This window comes from Salvelinus alpinus, chromosome 1, assembly GCF_045679555.1.
Source record: "Salvelinus alpinus chromosome 1, SLU_Salpinus.1, whole genome shotgun sequence".
Classification (NCBI taxonomy): domain Eukaryota; kingdom Metazoa; phylum Chordata; class Actinopteri; order Salmoniformes; family Salmonidae; genus Salvelinus; species Salvelinus alpinus.
Window position 1 is genome coordinate 35337189 of NC_092086.1, and position 20602 is coordinate 35357790.

General features: G+C 41.1%; 1 protein-coding gene across 4 annotated transcripts in view; it reads left to right on the plus strand.

The window, feature by feature from the left end:
- Window positions 1-20602, plus strand: part of LOC139574180 (adhesion G protein-coupled receptor L1-like) — a 222293-nt gene that overhangs the window by 180250 nt on the left and 21441 nt on the right. For all 4 annotated transcript variants that reach the window (XM_071398510.1, XM_071398519.1, XM_071398529.1 and 1 more), the window contains 3 exons: window positions 11713-11886; window positions 19339-19548; window positions 20358-20578. In XM_071398510.1, coding sequence (XP_071254611.1) covers window positions 11713-11886; window positions 19339-19548; window positions 20358-20578 — 605 coding nt within the window. The remainder of the gene's footprint in view (window positions 1-11712; window positions 11887-19338; window positions 19549-20357; window positions 20579-20602) is intronic.

The following is a 20602-nucleotide window of genomic DNA, read 5'->3' on the forward strand; positions in this document are numbered from 1 at the left end:
AAGCCCATACACATACTGTACTGTAGTAGACAAACAAGCCCATACACATACTGTACTGTAGTAGACAAACAAGCCCATACACATACTGTACTGTAGTAGACTAACAAGCCCATACACATACTGTACTGTAGTAGACTAACAAGCCCATACACATACTGTACTGTAGTAGACTAACAAGCCCATACACATACTGTACTGTAGTAGAAAAACAAGCCCATTCACATACTGTACTGTAGTAGACAAACAAGCCCATACACATACTGTACTGTAGTAGACTAACAAGCCCATACACATACTGTACTGTAGTAGACAAACAAGCCCATACACATACTGTACTGTAGTAGACTAACAAGCCCATACACATACTGTACTGTAGTAGACTAACAAGCCCATACACATACTGTACTGTAGTAGACAAACAAGCCCATACACATACTGTACTGTAGTAGACTAACGAGCCCATACACATACTGTACTGTAGTAGACAAACAAGCCCATACACATACTGTACTGTAGTAGACTAACAAGCCCATACACATACTGTACTGTAGTAGACAAACAAGCCCATACACATACTGTACTGTAGTAGATTAACAAGCCCATACACACACTGTACTGTAGTAGACAAACAAGCCCATACTGTACTGTAGTAGACAAACAAGCCCATACACATACTGTACTGTAGTAGACAAACAAGCCCATACACATACTGTACTGTAGTAGACTAACAAGCCCATACACATACTGTACTGTAGTAGACAAACAAGCCCATACACATACTGTACTGTAGTAGACTAACAAGCCCATACTGTACTGTAGTAGACTAACAAGCCCATACACATACTGTACTGTAGTAGACAAACAGGCCCATACACATACTGTACTGTAGTAGACTAACAAGCCCATACACATACTGTACTGTAGTAGACAAACAGGCCCATACACATACTGTACTGTAGTAGACAAACAAGCCCATACACATACTGTACTGTAGTAGACAAACAGGCCCATACACATACTGTACTGTAGTAGACTAACAAGCCCATACACATACTGTACTGTATTAGACAAACAAGCCCATACACATACTGTACTGTAGTAGATAAACAAGCCCATACACATATTGTACTGTAGTAGACTAACAAGCCCATACACATACTGTACTGTAGTAGACTAACAAGCCCATACACATACTGTACTGTAGTAGACTAACAAGCCCATACACATACTATACTGTAGTAGACAAACAAGCCCATACACATACTGTACTGTAGTAGACAAACAAGCCCATACTGTACTGTAGTAGACAAACAAGCCCATACACATACTGTACTGTAGTAGACTAACAAGCCCATACACATACTGTACTGTAGTAGACAAACAAGCCCATACACATACTGTACTGTAGTAGACAAACAAGCCCATACACATACTGTACTGTAGTAGACAAACAAGCCCATACACATACTGTACTGTAGTAGACAAACAAGCCCATACACATACTGTACTGTAGTAGACAAACAAGCCCATACACATACTGTATTGTAGTAGACTAACAAGCCCATACACATACTGTACTGTAGTAGACTAACAAGCCCATACACATACTGTACTGTAGTAGACTAACAAGCCCATACACATACTGTACTGTAGTAGACTAACAAGCCCATACACATACTGTACTGTATTAGACAAACAAGCCCATACACATACTGTACTGTAGTAGACAAACAAGCCCATACACATACTGTACTGTAGTAGACTAACAAGCCCATACACATACTGTACTGTAGTAGACTAACAAGCCCATACACATTCTGTACTGTAGTAGACTAACAAGCCCATACACATACTGTACTGTATTAGACAAACAAGCCCATACACATACTGTACTGTAGTAGACTAACAAGCCCATACACATACTGTACTGTATTAGACTAACAAGCCCATACACATACTGTACTGTAGTAGACAAACAAGCCCATACACATACTGTACTGGAGTAGACTAACAAGCCCATACACATACTGTACTGTAGTAGACTAACAAGCCCATACACATACTGTACTGTAGTAGACAAACAAGCCCATACACATACTGTACTGGAGTAGACTAACAAGCCCATACACATACTGTACTGTAGTAGACTAACAAGCCCATACACATACTGTACTGTAGTAGACAAACAAGCCCATACACATACTGTACTGGAGTAGACTAACAAGCCCATACACATACTGTACTGGAGTAGACTAACAAGCCCATACACATACTGTACTGTAGTAGACAAACAAGCCCATACACATACTGTACTGTAGTAGACAAACAAGCCCATACACATACTGTACTGTATTAGACAAACAAGCCCATACACATATTGTACTGTAGTAGACAAACAAGCCCATACACATACTGTACTGGAGTAGACTAACAAGCCCATACACATACTGTACTGTAGTAGACTAACAAGCCCATACACATACTGTACTGTAGTAGACTAACAAGCCCATACACATACTGTACTGTATTAGACTAACAAGCCCATACACATACTGTACTGTAGTAGACTAACAAGCCCATACACATACTGTACTGTAGTAGACTAACAAGCCCATACACATACTGTACTGTAGTAGACAAACAAGCCCATACACATACTGTACTGTAGTAGACAAACAAGCCCATACACATACTGTACTGTAGTAGACTAACAAGCCCATACACATACTGTACTGTAGTAGACTAACAAGCCCATACACATACTGTACTGTAGTAGACTAACAAGCCCATACACATACTGTACTGTAGTAGACAAACAAGCCCATACACATACTGTACTGGAGTAGACTAACAAGCCCATACACATACTGTACTGTAGTAGACTAACAAGCCCATACACATACTGTACTGTAGTAGACAAACAGGCCCATACACATACTGTACTGTAGTAGACTAACAAGCCCATACACATACTGTACTGTAGTAGACAAACAGGCCCATACACATACTGTACTGTAGTAGACAAACAAGCCCATACACATACTGTACTGTAGTAGACAAACAGGCCCATACACATACTGTACTGTAGTAGACTAACAAGCCCATACACATACTGTACTGTATTAGACAAACAAGCCCATACACATACTGTACTGTAGTAGATAAACAAGCCCATACACATATTGTACTGTAGTAGACTAACAAGCCCATACACATACTGTACTGTAGTAGACTAACAAGCCCATACACATACTGTACTGTAGTAGACAAACAAGCCCATACACATACTGTACTGTAGTAGACAAACAAGCCCATACACATACTGTACTGTAGTAGACAAACAAGCCCATACTGTACTGTAGTAGACAAACAAGCCCATACACATACTGTACTGTAGTAGACAAACAAGCCCATACACATACTGTACTGTATTAGACAAACAAGCCCATACACATATTGTACTGTAGTAGACAAACAAGCCCATACACATACTGTACTGTAGTAGACAAACAAGCCCATACACATACTGTACTGTAGTAGACAAACAAGCCCATACACATACTGTACTGTAGTAGACAAACAAGCCCATACACATATTGTACTGTAGTAGACAAACAAGCCCATACACATACTGTACTGTAGTAGACAAACAAGCCCATACACATACTGTACTGTATTAGACAAACAAGCCCATACACATATTGTACTGTAGTAGACAAACAAGCCCATACACATACTGTACTGTAGTAGACAAGCAAGCCCATACACATACTGTACTGTATTAGACAAACAAGCCCATACACATACTGTACTGTATTAGACAAACAAGCCCATACACATACTGTACTGTAGTAGACTAACAAGCCCATACACATACTGTACTGTAGTAGACAAACAAGCCCATACACATACTGTACTGTAGTAGACTAACAAGCCCATACACATACTGTACTGTAGTAGACTAACAAGCCCATACACATACTGTACTGTAGTAGACTAACAAGCCCATACACATACTGTACTGTAGTAGACTAACAAGCCCATACACATACTGTACTGTAGTAGACTAACAAGCCCATACACATACTGTACTGTAGTAGACAAACAAGCCCATACACATACTGTACTGTAGTAGACAAACAAGCCCATACACATACTGTACTGTAGTAGACTAACAAGCCCATACACATACTGTACTGTAGTAGACTAACAAGCCCATACACATACTGTACTGTAGTAGACTAACAAGCCCATACACATACTGTACTGTAGTAGACTAACAAGCCCATACACATACTGTACTGTAGTAGACAAACAAGCCCATACACATACTGTACTGTAGTAGACTAACAAGCCCATACACATACTGTACTGTAGTAGACTAACAAGCCCATACACATACTGTACTGTAGTAGACAAACAAGCCCATACACATACTGTACTGGAGTAGACTAACAAGCCCATACACATACTGTACTGTAGTAGACTAACAAGCCCATACACATACTGTACTGTAGTAGACAAACAAGCCCATACACATACTGTACTGTAGTAGACAAACAAGCCCATACACATACTGTACTGTATTAGACAAACAAGCCCATACACATATTGTACTGTAGTAGACAAACAAGCCCATACACATACTGTACTGTAGTAGACAAACAAGCCCATACACATACTGTACTGTAGTAGACAAACAAGCCCATACACATACTGTACTGTAGTAGACAAACAAGCCCATACACATATTGTACTGTAGTAGACAAACAAGCCCATACACATACTGTACTGTAGTAGACAAACAAGCCCATACACATACTGTACTGTATTAGACAAACAAGCCCATACACATATTGTACTGTAGTAGACAAACAAGCCCATACACATACTGTACTGTAGTAGACAAGCAAGCCCATACACATACTGTACTGTATTAGACAAACAAGCCCATACACATACTGTACTGTATTAGACAAACAAGCCCATACACATACTGTACTGTAGTAGACTAACAAGCCCATACACATACTGTACTGTAGTAGACAAACAAGCCCATACACATACTGTACTGTAGTAGACTAACAAGCCCATACACATACTGTACTGTAGTAGACTAACAAGCCCATACACATACTGTACTGTAGTAGACTAACAAGCCCATACACATACTGTACTGTAGTAGACTAACAAGCCCATACACATACTGTACTGTAGTAGACTAACAAGCCCATACACATACTGTACTGTAGTAGACAAACAAGCCCATACACATACTGTACTGTAGTAGACAAACAAGCCCATACACATACTGTACTGTAGTAGACTAACAAGCCCATACACATACTGTACTGTAGTAGACTAACAAGCCCATACACATACTGTACTGTAGTAGACTAACAAGCCCATACACATACTGTACTGTAGTAGACTAACAAGCCCATACACATACTGTACTGTAGTAGACAAACAAGCCCATACACATACTGTACTGTAGTAGACTAACAAGCCCATACACATACTGTACTGTAGTAGACTAACAAGCCCATACACATACTGTACTGTAGTAGACTAACAAGCCCATACACATACTGTACTGTAGTAGACTAACAAGCCCATACACATACTGTACTGTAGTAGACTAACAAGCCCATACACATACTGTACTGGAGTAGACTAACAAGCCCATACACATACTGTACTGGAGTAGACTAACAAGCCCATACTGTACTGTAGTAGACTAACAAGCCCATACACATACTGTACTGGAGTAGAATAACAAGCCCATACTGTACTGTAGTAGACTAACAAGCCCATACACATACTGTGCTGGAGTAGACTAACAAGCCCATACACATACTGTACTGTAGTAGACTAACAAGCCCATACTGTACTGTAGTAGACTAACAAGCCCATACACATACTGTACTGTAGTAGACTAACAAGCCCATACACATACTGTACTGTAGTAGACTAACAAGCCCATACACATACTGTACTGTAGTAGACTATCAAGCCCATACACATACTGTACTGTAGTAGACTAACAAGCCCATACACATACTGTACTGTAGTAGACAAACAAGCCCATACACATACTGTACTGGAGTAGACTAACAAGCCCATACACATACTGTACTGTAGTAGACTAACAAGCCCATACACATACTGTACTGTAGTAGACAAACAAGCCCATACACATACTGTACTGGAGTAGACTAACAAGCCCATACACATACTGTACTGTAGTAGACTAACAAGCCCATACACATACTGTACTGTAGTAGACAAACAAGCCCATACACATACTGTACTGTAGTAGACTAACAAGCCCATACACCTACTGTACTGTAGTAGACTAACAAGCCCATACACATACTGTACTGTAGTAGACAAACAAGCCCATACACATACTGTACTGTAGTAGACAAACAAGCCCATACACATACTGTACTGTAGTAGACTAACAAGCCCATACACATACTGTACTGTAGTAGACTAACAAGCCCATACACATACTGTACTGTAGTAGACTAACAAGCCCATACACATACTGTACTGTAGTAGACTAACAAGCCCATACACATACTGTACTGTAGTAGACAAACAAGCCCATACACATACTGTACTGTAGTAGACTAACAAGCCCATACACATACTGTACTGTAGTAGACTAACAAGCCCATACACATACTGTACTGTAGTAGACTAACAAGCCCATACACATACTGTACTGTAGTAGACTAACAAGCCCATACACATACTGTACTGTAGTAGACTAACAAGCCCATACACATACTGTACTGTAGTAGACAAACAAGCCCATACACATACTGTACTGGAGTAGACTAACAAGCCCATACACATACTGTACTGGAGTAGACTAACAAGCCCATACACATACTGTACTGGAGTAGACTAACAAGCCCATACACATACTGTACTGGAGTAGACTAACAAGCCCATACACATACTGTACTGTAGTAGACTAACAAGCCCATACTGTACTGTAGTAGACTAACAAGCCCATACACATACTGTACTGTAGTAGACTAACAAGCCCATACACATACTGTACTGTAGTAGACTAACAAGCCCATACACATACTGTACTGTAGTAGACTAACAAGTCCATACACATACTGTACTGTAGTAGACAAACAAGCCCATACACATACTGTACTGGAGTAGACTAACAAGCCCATACACATACTGTACTGTAGTAGACTAACAAGCCCATACACATACTGTACTGGAGTAGACTAACAAGCCCATACACATACTGTACTGTAGTAGACTAACAAGCCCATACACATACTGTACTGTAGTAGACTAACAAGCCCATACACATACTGTACTGGAGTAGACTAACAAGCCCATACTGTACTGTAGTAGACTAACAAGCCCATACACATACTGTACTGGAGTAGACTAACAAGCCCATACACATACTGTACTGGAGTAGACTAACAAGCCCATACACATACTGTACTGTAGTAGACTAACAAGCCCATACACATACTGTACTGTAGTAGACTAACAAGCCCATACACATACTGTACTGTAGTAGACTAACAAGCCCATACACATACTGTACTGTAGTAGACTAACAAGCCCATACACATACTGTACTGTAGTAGACTAACAAGCCCATACACATACTGTACTGTAGTAGACTAACAAGCCCATACACATACTGTACTGTAGTAGACTAACAAGCCCATACTGTACTGTAGTAGACTAACAAGCCCATACACATACTGTACTGGAGTAGACTAACAAGCCCATACACATACTGTACTGTAGTAGACAAACAAGCCCATACACATACTGTACTGGAGTAGACTAACAAGCCCATACTGTACTGTAGTAGACTAACAAGCCCATACACATACTGTACTGTAGTAGACTAACAAGCCCATACACATACTGTACTGGAGTAGACTAACAAGCCCATACACATACTGTACTGTAGTAGACTAACAAGCCCATACACATACTGTACTGGAGTAGACAAACAAGCCCATACTGTACTGTAGTAGACTAACAAGCCCATACACATACTGTACTGTAGTAGACAAACAAGCCCATACACATACTGTACTGTAGTAGACTAACAAGCCCATGCTGTACTGTATTAGACAAACAAGCCCATACACATATTGTACTGTAGTAGACAAACAAGCCCATACACATACTGTACTGGAGTAGACTAACAAGCCCATACTGTACTGTAGTAGACTAACAAGCCCATACACATACTGTACTGTAGTAGACAAACAAGCCCATACACATACTGTACTGGAGTAGACTAACAAGCCCATACTGTACTGTATTAGACAAACAAGCCCATACACATATTGTACTGTAGTAGACTAACAAGCCCATACACATACTGTACTGTAGTAGACTAACAAGCCCATACACATACTGTACTGTAGTAGACTAACAAGCCCATACACATACTGTACTGTATTAGACTAACAAGCCCATACACATACTGTACTGTAGTAGACTAACAAGCCCATACTGTACTGTAGTAGACTAACAAGCCCATACACATACTGTACTGTAGTAGACTAACAAGCCCATACTGTACTGTAGTAGACTAACAAGCCCATACACATACTGTACTGTAGTAGACTAACAAGCCCATACACATACTGTACTGTAGTAGACTAACAAGCCCATACACATACTGTACTGTAGTAGACAAACAAGCCCATACTGTACTGTAGTAGACTAACAAGCCCATACACATACTGTACTGGAGTAGACTAACAAGCCCATACTGTACTGTAGTAGACTAACAAGCCCATACTGTACTGTATTAGACTAACAAGCCCATACACATACTGTACTGAAGTAGACTAACAAGCCCATACACATACTGTACTGTAGTAGACTAACAAGCCCATACTGTACTGTAGTAGACTAACAAGCCCATACACATACTGTACTGGAGTAGACTAACAAGCCCATACTGTACTGTATTAGACAAACAAGCCCATACACATATTGTACTGTAGTAGACTAACAAGCCCATACACATACTGTACTGTAGTAGACTAACAAGCCCATACACATACTGTACTGTAGTAGACTAACAAGCCCATACACATACTGTACTGTATTAGACTAACAAGCCCATACACATACTGTACTGTAGTAGACTAACAAGCCCATACTGTACTGTAGTAGACTAACAAGCCCATACACATACTGTACTGTAGTAGACTAACAAGCCCATACTGTACTGTAGTAGACTAACAAGCCCATACACATACTGTACTGTAGTAGACTAACAAGCCCATACACATACTGTACTGTAGTAGACTAACAAGCCCATACACATACTGTACTGTAGTAGACAAACAAGCCCATACTGTACTGTAGTAGACTAACAAGCCCATACACATACTGTACTGGAGTAGACTAACAAGCCCATACTGTACTGTAGTAGACTAACAAGTCCATACTGTACTGTATTAGACTAACAAGGCCATACACATACTGTACTGAAGTAGACTAACAAGCCCATACACATACTGTACTGTAGTAGACTAACAAGCCCATACTGTACTGTAGTAGACTAACAAGCCCATACACATACTGTACTGTAGTAGACTAACAAGCCCATACACATACTGTACTGTAGTAGACTAACAAGCCCATACACATACTGTACTGGAGTAGACTAACAAGCCCATACTGTACTGTAGTAGACTAACAAGCCCATACACATACTGTACTGGAGTAGACTAACAAGCCCATACTGTACTGTAGTAGACTAACAAGCCCATACTGTACTGTATTAGACTAACAAGCCCATACACATACTGTACTGAAGTAGACTAACAAGCCCATACACATACTGTACTGTAGTAGACAAACAAGCCCATACACATACTGTACTGGAGTAGACTAACAAGCCCATACACATACTGTACTGGAGTAGACTAACAAGCCCATACACATACTGTACTGTAGTAGACAAACAAGCCCATACACATACTGTACTGTAGTAGACTAACAAGCCCATACACATACTGTACTGTAGTAGACTAACAAGCCCATACTGTACTGTAGTAGACTAACAAGCCCATACACATACTGTACTGTAGTAGACTAACAAGCCCATACTGTACTGTAGTAGACTAACAAGCCCATACACATACTGTACTGTAGTAGACTAACAAGCCCATACACATACTGTACTGTAGTAGACTAACAAGCCCATACACATACTGTACTGTAGTAGACAAACAAGCCCATACTGTACTGTAGTAGACTAACAAGCCCATACACATACTGTACTGGAGTAGACTAACAAGCCCATACTGTACTGTAGTAGACTATCAAGCCCATACTGTACTGTATTAGACTAACAAGCCCATACACATACTGTACTGAAGTAGACTAACAAGCCCATACACATACTGTACTGTAGTAGACTAACAAGCCCATACTGTACTGTAGTAGACTAACAAGCCCATACACATACTGTACTGTAGTAGACTAACAAGCCCATACACATACTGTACTGTAGTAGACTAACAAGCCCATACACATACTGTACTGGAGTAGACTAACAAGCCCATACTGTACTGTAGTAGACTAACAAGCCCATACACATACTGTACTGGAGTAGACTAACAAGCCCATACTGTACTGTAGTAGACTAACAAGCCCATACTGTACTGTATTAGACTAACAAGCCCATACACATACTGTACTGAAGTAGACTAACAAGCCCATACACATACTGTACTGTAGTAGACAAACAAGCCCATACACATACTGTACTGGAGTAGACTAACAAGCCCATACACATACTGTACTGGAGTAGACTAACAAGCCCATACACATACTGTACTGTAGTAGACAAACAAGCCCATACACATACTGTACTGTAGTAGACTAACAAGCCCATACTGTACTGTAGTAGACTAACAAGCCCATACACATACTGTACTGGAGTAGACTAACAAGCCCATGCACATACTGTACTGTAGTAGACAAACAAGCCCATACACATACTGTACTGTAGTAGACAAACAAGCCCATACACATACTGTACTGTAGTAGACTAACAAGCCCATACACATACTGTACTGTAGTAGACTAACAAGCCCATACACATACTGTACTGTAGTAGACTAACAAGCCCATACACATACTGTACTGTAGTAGACAAACAAGCCCATACACATACTGTACTGTATTAGACAAACAAGCCCATACACATACTGTACTGTAGTAGACTAACAAGCCCATACACATACTGTACTGTAGTAGACAAACAAGCCCATACACATACTGTACTGTAGTAGACTAACAAGCCCATACACATACTGTACTGTAGTAGACAAACAAGCCCATACACATACTGTATACAGAGCATCAAACACTACGTCCCACACACTGTACACCCTGTTCTGTTACCGTACACATGCATTACAATATATTTCACCTCTCACCCTTTCTCTCTCTCTCCCACATATTTGCCAACTGTTTAAATAGGCTGTATTTTATTTCCCTGTCATCTGCTTGTACTGTATATAAACATGTTTAAATGGATTGCAGCACTTTATGTTTGTTATTTATGTCTGTGTGTTGTTATAAATCCTGCAACAGAACCATTTACCTTGGGTATCAATAAAGTTAATTAATTTTCATTTGAAATTACCCTCTCTCACTCTCTCCCTCCAGTTGGAGAACCACTACAGTCCCAACTGTTCGTTCTGGAATTACTCTGAGCGGTCGATGACAGGCCAGTGGTCGTCTCAGGGCTGTAGACTGCTGGACACCAACAGCACACACACCACCTGCTCCTGTTCCCACCTCACCAACTTTGCTGTGCTCATGGCCCACCACCAGCCTGATGTAGGTCCAGTGGATATTACACACACACACACACACACACACACACACACACACACACACACACACACACACACACACACACACACACACACACACACACACACACACACACACACACACAGGCACACACCAAGGTTATTATAGTAAATGAAAACCCGAAAATCATCAGCCGTCTCAATGTTGTTTTAGAGAATTTGGCAGTACGTCCTACGGGCCTCACAACCGCAGACCACGTGTTATCACGCCAGCCCAGGATCTCCACATCCGGCTATACTGAAACTGTTATCTTTGACTCCAAAACTAACTACAATAATAAAAACCATCAATAATTATGTTCAGTTTTAGTAATTTTTGGGGGGGGAAATAGAAGGGGGTTTTCAAGCTTTTTTATAGGGTTTTCAAGCTTCGGAACCTGGCGAGTCACGTTGAGATTGACTTTATAATTTAAAGGTAGACTCAGTGAGATGACGTTGCCATGAGCAGCACCACATATATTGGGGGCGTTTGAGTGGTAAGGCTAAATATACAGTGCCTTGCAAAAGTATTCATCCCCCTTGGCGTTTTTCCTGTTTTGTTGTATTACAACGTGTAATTTAAATTGATTTTTATTTGGATTTCATTTAATGGACATACACAAACAAGTCCAAATTGGTGAAATTAAATGAAAAATTTAACTTCTTTCAAAAAATTCCTAAAAATTCAAAACGTGGTGCGTGTATATGTACTCACTCCCTTTGCTATGAAGCCCCTAAATATGATCTGGTTGTCACGATCGTCGTTACGTGAAAGAGAGGAGGACCAAGGCGCAGCGTGAAATGAACACATATTTAATCAACGAAGACGAAGAACACTTACAAACTAAACAAAACAACAAACGTGAAGCTATAATAATGACAAGTGCAGACACAGGCAACATAGACATAGACAATCACCCACACACTACCTAATGACTATGGTTGCCTAAATATGGCTCCCAATCAGAGACAACGATAGACAGCTGTCTCTAATTGAGAACCAATCTAGGCAACCATAGACATACATACACCTAGACTAAACACTGCCCCATAAACATACAAAAAAACCTAGACAATACAAAACACATACTTCCCCCATGTCACACCCTGACCTAACTAAAATAATAAAGAAAACAAAGATAACTAAGGCCAGGTCGTGACACTGGTGCAACCAATTACCTTCAGAAGTCACATAATTAGTTAAATAAAGTCCACCTGTGTGCAATATAAGTGTCACATGATCTAAGAATATATACACCTGCTCTGAAAGGCCCCAGTGTCTGCAACTCCAGTACGCAAGGGGCACCACCAAGCAAGCAGCACCATGAAGACTAAGGACCTCTCCAAACAGGTCAGGGACAAAGTTGTGGAGAAGTACAGATCAGGATTGGGTTATAAAAAATATCAGAAACTTTGAACATCCCACAGAGCACCATTAAATCTGTTATTAAAAAATGGAAAGAATATGGCACCACAACAAACCTGCCAAGAGAGGGTCGCCCACCAAAACTCATGGACCAGGCTAGGAGGGCATTAATCAGAGAGGCAACAAAGAGACCAAAGATAACCTCGAAGGAGCTGCAAAGCTCCACAGCGGAGATTGGAGTATCTGTCCATAGGACCACTTTAAGCCCTACACTCCACAGAGCTGGGCTTTACGGAAGAGTGGCCAGGAAAAAAAACATTGCTTTTTGGTGTTCGCCAAAAGGCATGTGGGAGACTTCCCAAACATATGGAAGAAGGTACTCTTGTCAGATAAGACTAAAATTGAGCTTTTTGGCCATCCAGGAAAACTCTATGTCTGGCTCAAACTCAACACCTCTCATCACCCCGAGAACCCCATCCCCACAGTGAAGCATGGTGGTGGCAGCATCATGCTGTGGCGATGTTTTTCATCGGCAGGGACTGGGAAACTGGTCAGAATTGAATGAATGATGGCTGGCGCTAAATACAGCGAAATTCTTGAGGGAAACCTGTTTCAGTCTTCCAGAGATTTGAGACTGGGAAGGAGGTTCACCTTCCAGCAGGACAATGACTCTAAGCATACTGCTAAAGCAACACTTGAGTGGTTTAAGGGGAAACATTTAAATGTCTTGGAATGGCCTAGTCAAAGCCCAGACCTCAATCCAATTGAGAATCTGTAGTATGACTTAAATATTGCTGTACACCAGTGGAACCCATCCAGCTTGAAGGAGCAGTTTTGCTTTGAAGAATGGGCAAAAATCCCAGTGGCTAGATGTGCCAAGCTTATAGAGACATAACCCAAGCCACTTGCAGCTGTAATTGCTGCAAAAGGTGGCTCTACAAAGTATTGACTTTGGGGGGGTGAATAGTTATGCACTCTCAAGTTTTCAGTTTTTTTTCTTATTTCTTGTTTGTTTCACACACAAAAAATATTTTGCATCTTCAAAGTGCTAGGCATGTTGTGTAAATCAAATGACACAAATCCCCCAAAAATCCATTTTATTTCCAGGTTGTAAGGCAACAAAATAGGGAAAATGCCAAGGGTGGTGAATACTTTCGCAAGCCACTGTATGTGCGTGTACATTGGACTATCAACTGGTGAGAGAGCCTCAAATATCACATTATATATTAACTCAGCAAAAAAATAAACATACCTTTTTCAAGGGCCCTGTCTTTCAAAGATAATTCGTAAAAATCCAAATAACTTCACATATCTTCATTGTAAAGGGTTTAACTTCTCTGCGCTACGGATCCCTTTTACGGGATCATTTTCCTAAACAACCGCTGAATTGCAGGGCGCAAAATATTACAAAAAATATTTATAATCATGCAATCACAAGTGAAATATACCAAAACACAGTTTAGCTTGTTGTTAATCCACCTATCGTGTCAGATTTTGAAAATATGCTTTGCAGAGAAAGAAATCCAAGCTTTTGTGAGTGTATCAATCAATGCTAAAACAGCTAGCCCCAAATTAGCATGGTCACGAAAGTCAGAAAAGCAATAAAATTAATCGCTTACCTTTGATAATCTTCGGATGTTTGCACTCACGAGACTCCCAGTTACACAATAAATGTTATTTTTGTTCGATAAATATTACTTTTATAACAAAAAAACGCCATTTGGGTTGCGCGTTATGTTCAGAAAACTACAGCCTCGTTCCGGTGCTGAAAGGCAGAAGAAAATTCCCAAACGTATCAGATACAAAAATATTACTAAAAATATGTATAATCATGCAATCACAAGTGAAATATACCAAACACAGCTTAGCTTGTTGTTAATCCACCTATCGTGTCAGATTTTGAAAATATGCTTTGCAACGAAAGCAATCTAAGCTTTTGTGAGTGTATCAATCAATGCTACAACAGTTAGCCTTATATTAGCTTGGTTAGCTTGGTCACGAAAGTCAGAAAAGCAATCAAATGAATCGCTTACCTTTGATAATCTTCGGATGTTTGCACTCACGAGACTCCCAGTTACACAACAACGATAAATATTACTTTTATAACAAAAAAACGCCATTTGGGTTGCGCGTTATGTTCAGAAAACCAAAGCCTCGTTCCGTTCGACGAAAATTCCAAAAAGTATCCGTAATGGTCGTAGAAACATGTCAAATGTTTTTTATAATCAATCCTCAGGTTGGTTTTAACAAACATAATCGATAATATTTAAACCGGATCGTAACCTATTCAATAAGAGAGAAAAAGAAAATGGAGAGCTCCCCTCTCGCGCGCAGGAACTATTCAGAGGACACCTGACTACTTTTGAAAAATCTCGCTCATTTTTCAAAATAAAAGCCTGAAACTATGTCTAAAGCCTGGTCACAGCCTGAGGAAGCCATTGGAAAAGGAATCTGGTTGATACCCCTTTAAATGGAAGAAAGACTGTCCAGGAAACACACTTCCGGGTTAGATTTTCTCAGGTTTTCGCCTGCAGAATCAGTTTTGTTATACTCACAGACAATATTTTGACAGTTTTGGAAACTTTGGAGTGTTTTCTATCCTAATCTGTAAATGATATGCATATTCTATGATCTGGACCTGAGAAATAGTCAGTTTACCTTGGGAACGTTATTTTAAAAATAATAATAATAATAATCTGACCCCTAGCGTCAAGAGGTTAAACACTGTTTCCCATGCTTGTTCAATGAACCATAAACAACTAATGAACATGGTAATGTGGAACAGTTGTTCCATGTGGAACAGTCGTTAAGACACTAACAGCTTACAGACGGTAGGCAATTAGGGTCACAGTTATGAAAACGTAGGACACTAAAGAGGCCTTTCTACTGACTCTGAAAAATACCAAAAGAAAGATGCCCAACTGCGTGAACATGCCTTAGGCTTGCTGCAAGGAGGCATGAGGATTGCAGATGTGGCCAGGGCAATAAATTGCAATGTCCGTACTGTGAGACGCCTAAGACAGCGCTACAGGGGGACAGGACGGACAGCTGATCGTCCTCACAGTGGCAGATCACGTGTAACAACACCTGCACAGGATAGGTACATCCAAACATCACATCTGCAGGACAGGTACAGGATGGCAACAACAACTGCCCGAGTTACACCAAGAACACACAATCCCTCCATCAGTGCTCAGACTGTCCACAATAGGCTGAGAGAGGCTGGACTGAGGGCTTGTAGGCCTGTTGTAAGGCAGGTCCTCACCAGACATCACCGGCAACAACGTCGCCTATGGGCACAAACCCACTGTCGCTGGACCAGACAGGACTGGCAAAAAGTGCTCTTCACTGACGAGTTGCGTTTTTTTCTCACCAGGGGTGATGGTCGGAATCACCTTTATCATCGAAGGAATGAGCGTTACACAGAGGCCTGTACACTGGAGCGGGACCGATTTGGAGGTGGAGGGTCCGTCATGGTCTGGGGCGGTGTGTCACAGCATCATCGGACTGAGCTTGTTGTCATTGCAGGCAATCTCAACGCTGTGCGTTACAGGGAAGACTGACATTCCTGTTTTGCAGGAAATCACGCACAGAACGAGCAGTATGGCTGGTGGCATTGTCTCGCTGGAGGGTCATGTCAGGATGAGCCTGCAGGAAGGGTACTACATGAGGGAGGAGGATGTGTTCTGCCATGGCCAGCGAAGAGCCCAGATCTCAATCCCATTGAGCAAGTCTGGAGCCTGTTGGATCGGAGGGTGAGGGCTAGGGACATTCCCCCCAGAAATGTCCGGGAACTTGCAGGTGCCTTGGTGGAAGAGCGGGGTAACATCTCACAGCAAGAACTGGCAAATCTGGTGCAGTCCATGAGGAGGAGATGCACTGCAGTTCTTAATGCAGCTGGTGGCCACAGCAGATGCTGACTGTTACTTTTGATTTTGACCCCCCCCACCTTTGTTCAGGGACACATTATTCAATTTCTCTTAATCACGTGTCTGTGGAACTTGTTCAGTATATGTCTCAGTTGTTGAATCTTGTTATGTTCATACAAATATTTAAACATCTAAGTTTGCTGAAAATAAGCGCAGTTGACAGTGAGAGGACGTTTATTTTTTTTGCTGAATTTACATATACAGTATGTGAATCACGGCAAAGTGTGTTCCTGTTTCAGTCATGTCTTTGGTCACTTCCCGTGGGTCAAACAAAAACACCATAATGATTGGTTGACAATAGAGCCTCCTACAATGCAGGCAATGGCTACAGGATGAAGTTGATGAAGAGCAAATGCAGAAACTTGAAGTTGACTGGAGTCAACACTTCATGATCTTTGACCACATGGTTTTTGTAAAGTTCATGCAGTTGTCATATAGGCACAAGTCAGACAGTTTTTATCCCCATAATGCAACACACTTTGGAAAGGCTGTGACCAAAAATGGTCAACGACTTGACAAAAGTGATCAAACGTGCCCTGTTTCTGCAATAACTCTTGTACTCTTGACAACATGATAAAATGTTATTGCTCCTTGCTGAAACAAGCAAGGTGTTGTAGGAAACGATGAATAGAATGGGCTTGGAACTGCTCACCCTGGCAATTTGACTGGTAAACTCATGGGTACACTCGCAATGGCTGCCTGGTATTGTGACGCAATAATTTCCATGGTAATGTAGAATGTTCAATCAAATGATGTTAACTGATATGGCTAATACAATGGAATATATGTTTATGTAATCTCATTAGAGCTGAATCAACAAATCACAGCACATATAATTAGGAATTTGAATACTAGAATGGACATGAACCTTCTTATGATGGGATAAAGATCAGCCATTTTGGTTAGGGAGTTGTTCAACCAGTGCTGTGATAAGATATTGTGTAAAATAATGCATTTTAAGAATTTATCTGCACTGTATGTTTGTTAGCTAGCTAGCCATCCAATTGTAGAGGAAATTCCATTCATTTTTCAAAGTAACTGACAGTATGCCAACATTCTATTCAAACAATGCAGTCAATCCACATCCATAAACTTGCTGAAATCAGTTGCTGATGGAACATTGAGGGTTTATTAAATAGCCCCTCTAGTAATTTAACAGGATCTCTATGACACAGCACATATTGATGGCCGTCACTAGATAACACACCCACAGTCATAATTATGACTAAACTCCACCCATTCCTACAATATCCCCACCCATTTCTACAATTTCTCAAAACAGGAAGTAAAAGCAGGAAGTAAAAACAAGAAATTCATAGACATAGCTATGCATGCAAGGACTGACCATGCATGATATCCAAATGATAGTTTTAACCATGTTTTTTATGCTATACATTGTTTGTTTACATTTACTTTGTTTACAAACAGAATAAACAAGCTTATTTTTGAAGTCCTGATGGGGTACGACAGTTGAACTAAGCTCATTTATAAGTAATATTCTTCAAGAATCAATGGGTGCATGTCATTAATTTACAAGGCAAAAAATGTATGTTACAACTGCTGATTGCCCCTTTAAACTAAATAAAAACTAGTCAAGTGAATGTGAAACTAACTGAAACTAAACTGAATTTGAAACAATATTCTTCAAACTAATAGATATAAAAACGAATATAAAAACACTAAACTATAATAACCTTGGCACACACACACACCTACATGCGCACACATACACACAAACACACACATGCATGTAAACACACACACACTTACTCAAACTACTCTCTCTTTCTCCTTCCATCTCTCTCTCTCTTTATTTCTCCCTCCCACGCACTCACACTTACAAATTCATGTCCTGCAACTCTGACTGACATTCACTTGAATGTGAATGTCATGTATTTTTTCAGGATGTCTCGTCTCCTTGTCTCTACATTTTAGCTGAATGTGAATACATTTACAAATATAAACTCTCTCTCTCACTCTCACCCTGTCCCTCCTTGTCTTTCTCCTTGTCTCCCATCATTCCTACCTCCCATTCCTTTCCTCCCTATATCTGTCTCCCCTCACCTCTCCTCTTCCTCTTCTCCCCCATCTCTCTCCCCCACCCTATTTCTCCCTCTCCATCCCCACCATCCCTCTCTCACAGTACCCTGGGAGGATGCACGAGTTGATCCTGTTTGTTATCACCTGGGTGGGCATAGTGATCAGCCTGGTGTGCCTGGCTATCTGCATCTCTACCTTTTGCTTCCTGAGGGGCCTGCAGACCGACCGCAACACCATCCACAAGAACCTCTGCATCAACCTCTTCATCGCAGAGCTCCTCTTCCTTATCGGCATCGACAAGACCCAGTACCACGTGAGTAGGGGAGGGGAGAGGGAGAGAGGGACATGTAGCCTGGTTCCAGATCTGTTTGTGCTGTCTTGTTAAGTCATAAAGACATTGTCATGTGGCATGTGAAATAACTGATCTGGAGCCAGGCTAGGGGACAAGTGCCTCGTACATGGAACACCTAATACAGGACAGAGAGACGTCTGTCTCGTACATGGAACACCTAATACAGGACAGAGAGACGTCTGTCTCGTACATGGAACACCTAATACAGGACAGAGAGACGTCTGTCTCGTACATGGAACACCTAATACAGGACAGAGAGACGTCTGTCTCGTACATGGAACACCTAATACAGGACAGAGAGACGTCTGTCTCGTACATGGAACACCTAATACAGGACAGAGAGACGTCTGTCTCGTACATGGAACACCTAATACAGGACAGAGAGACGTCTGTCTCGTACATGGAACACCTAATACAGGACAGAGAGACGTCTGTCTCGTACATGGAACACCTAATACAGGACAGAGAGACGTCTGTCTCGCACTTGGAACACCATCAGACAGACTAAAGGGGAAGTGCTTTTCATTATGGACCATGAGAATGAAAAGGTCCTCCATTATAGGGCTTGAATGACCCTATGCTGACCTTTTCTGAATCTTACTCACCTTCCTTTGCTATTTTCCCTTTCTCTTTCACTCCTTTTCACCCCTCTGTTTTTTAAATCTCTATTTTTATTTTATTTTACTCTCCTTCTCATTCTTTCTCTCTCTCACTCCCTGACCTCCCTCTGTCTCCCTCTGTCTCTTTCTCCTTCTCTCTCTGTCTCTCAGATTGCCTGTCCGATCTTTGCTGGGCTGCTTCACTTCTTCTTCCTGGCTGCATTCTCCTGGATGTGCCTGGAGGGGGTGCAGCTCTATCTGTTGCTGGTGGAGGTGTTTGAGAGCGAGTACTCCCGCAAGAAGTACTACTACTTGTGTGGCTACTGCTTCCCAGCTCTGGTGGTGGGCATCTCGGCAGCCATAGACTACCGGAGCTATGGGACCAAGAAAGCGTACGTGTGAAGCAGTCCCTTTTC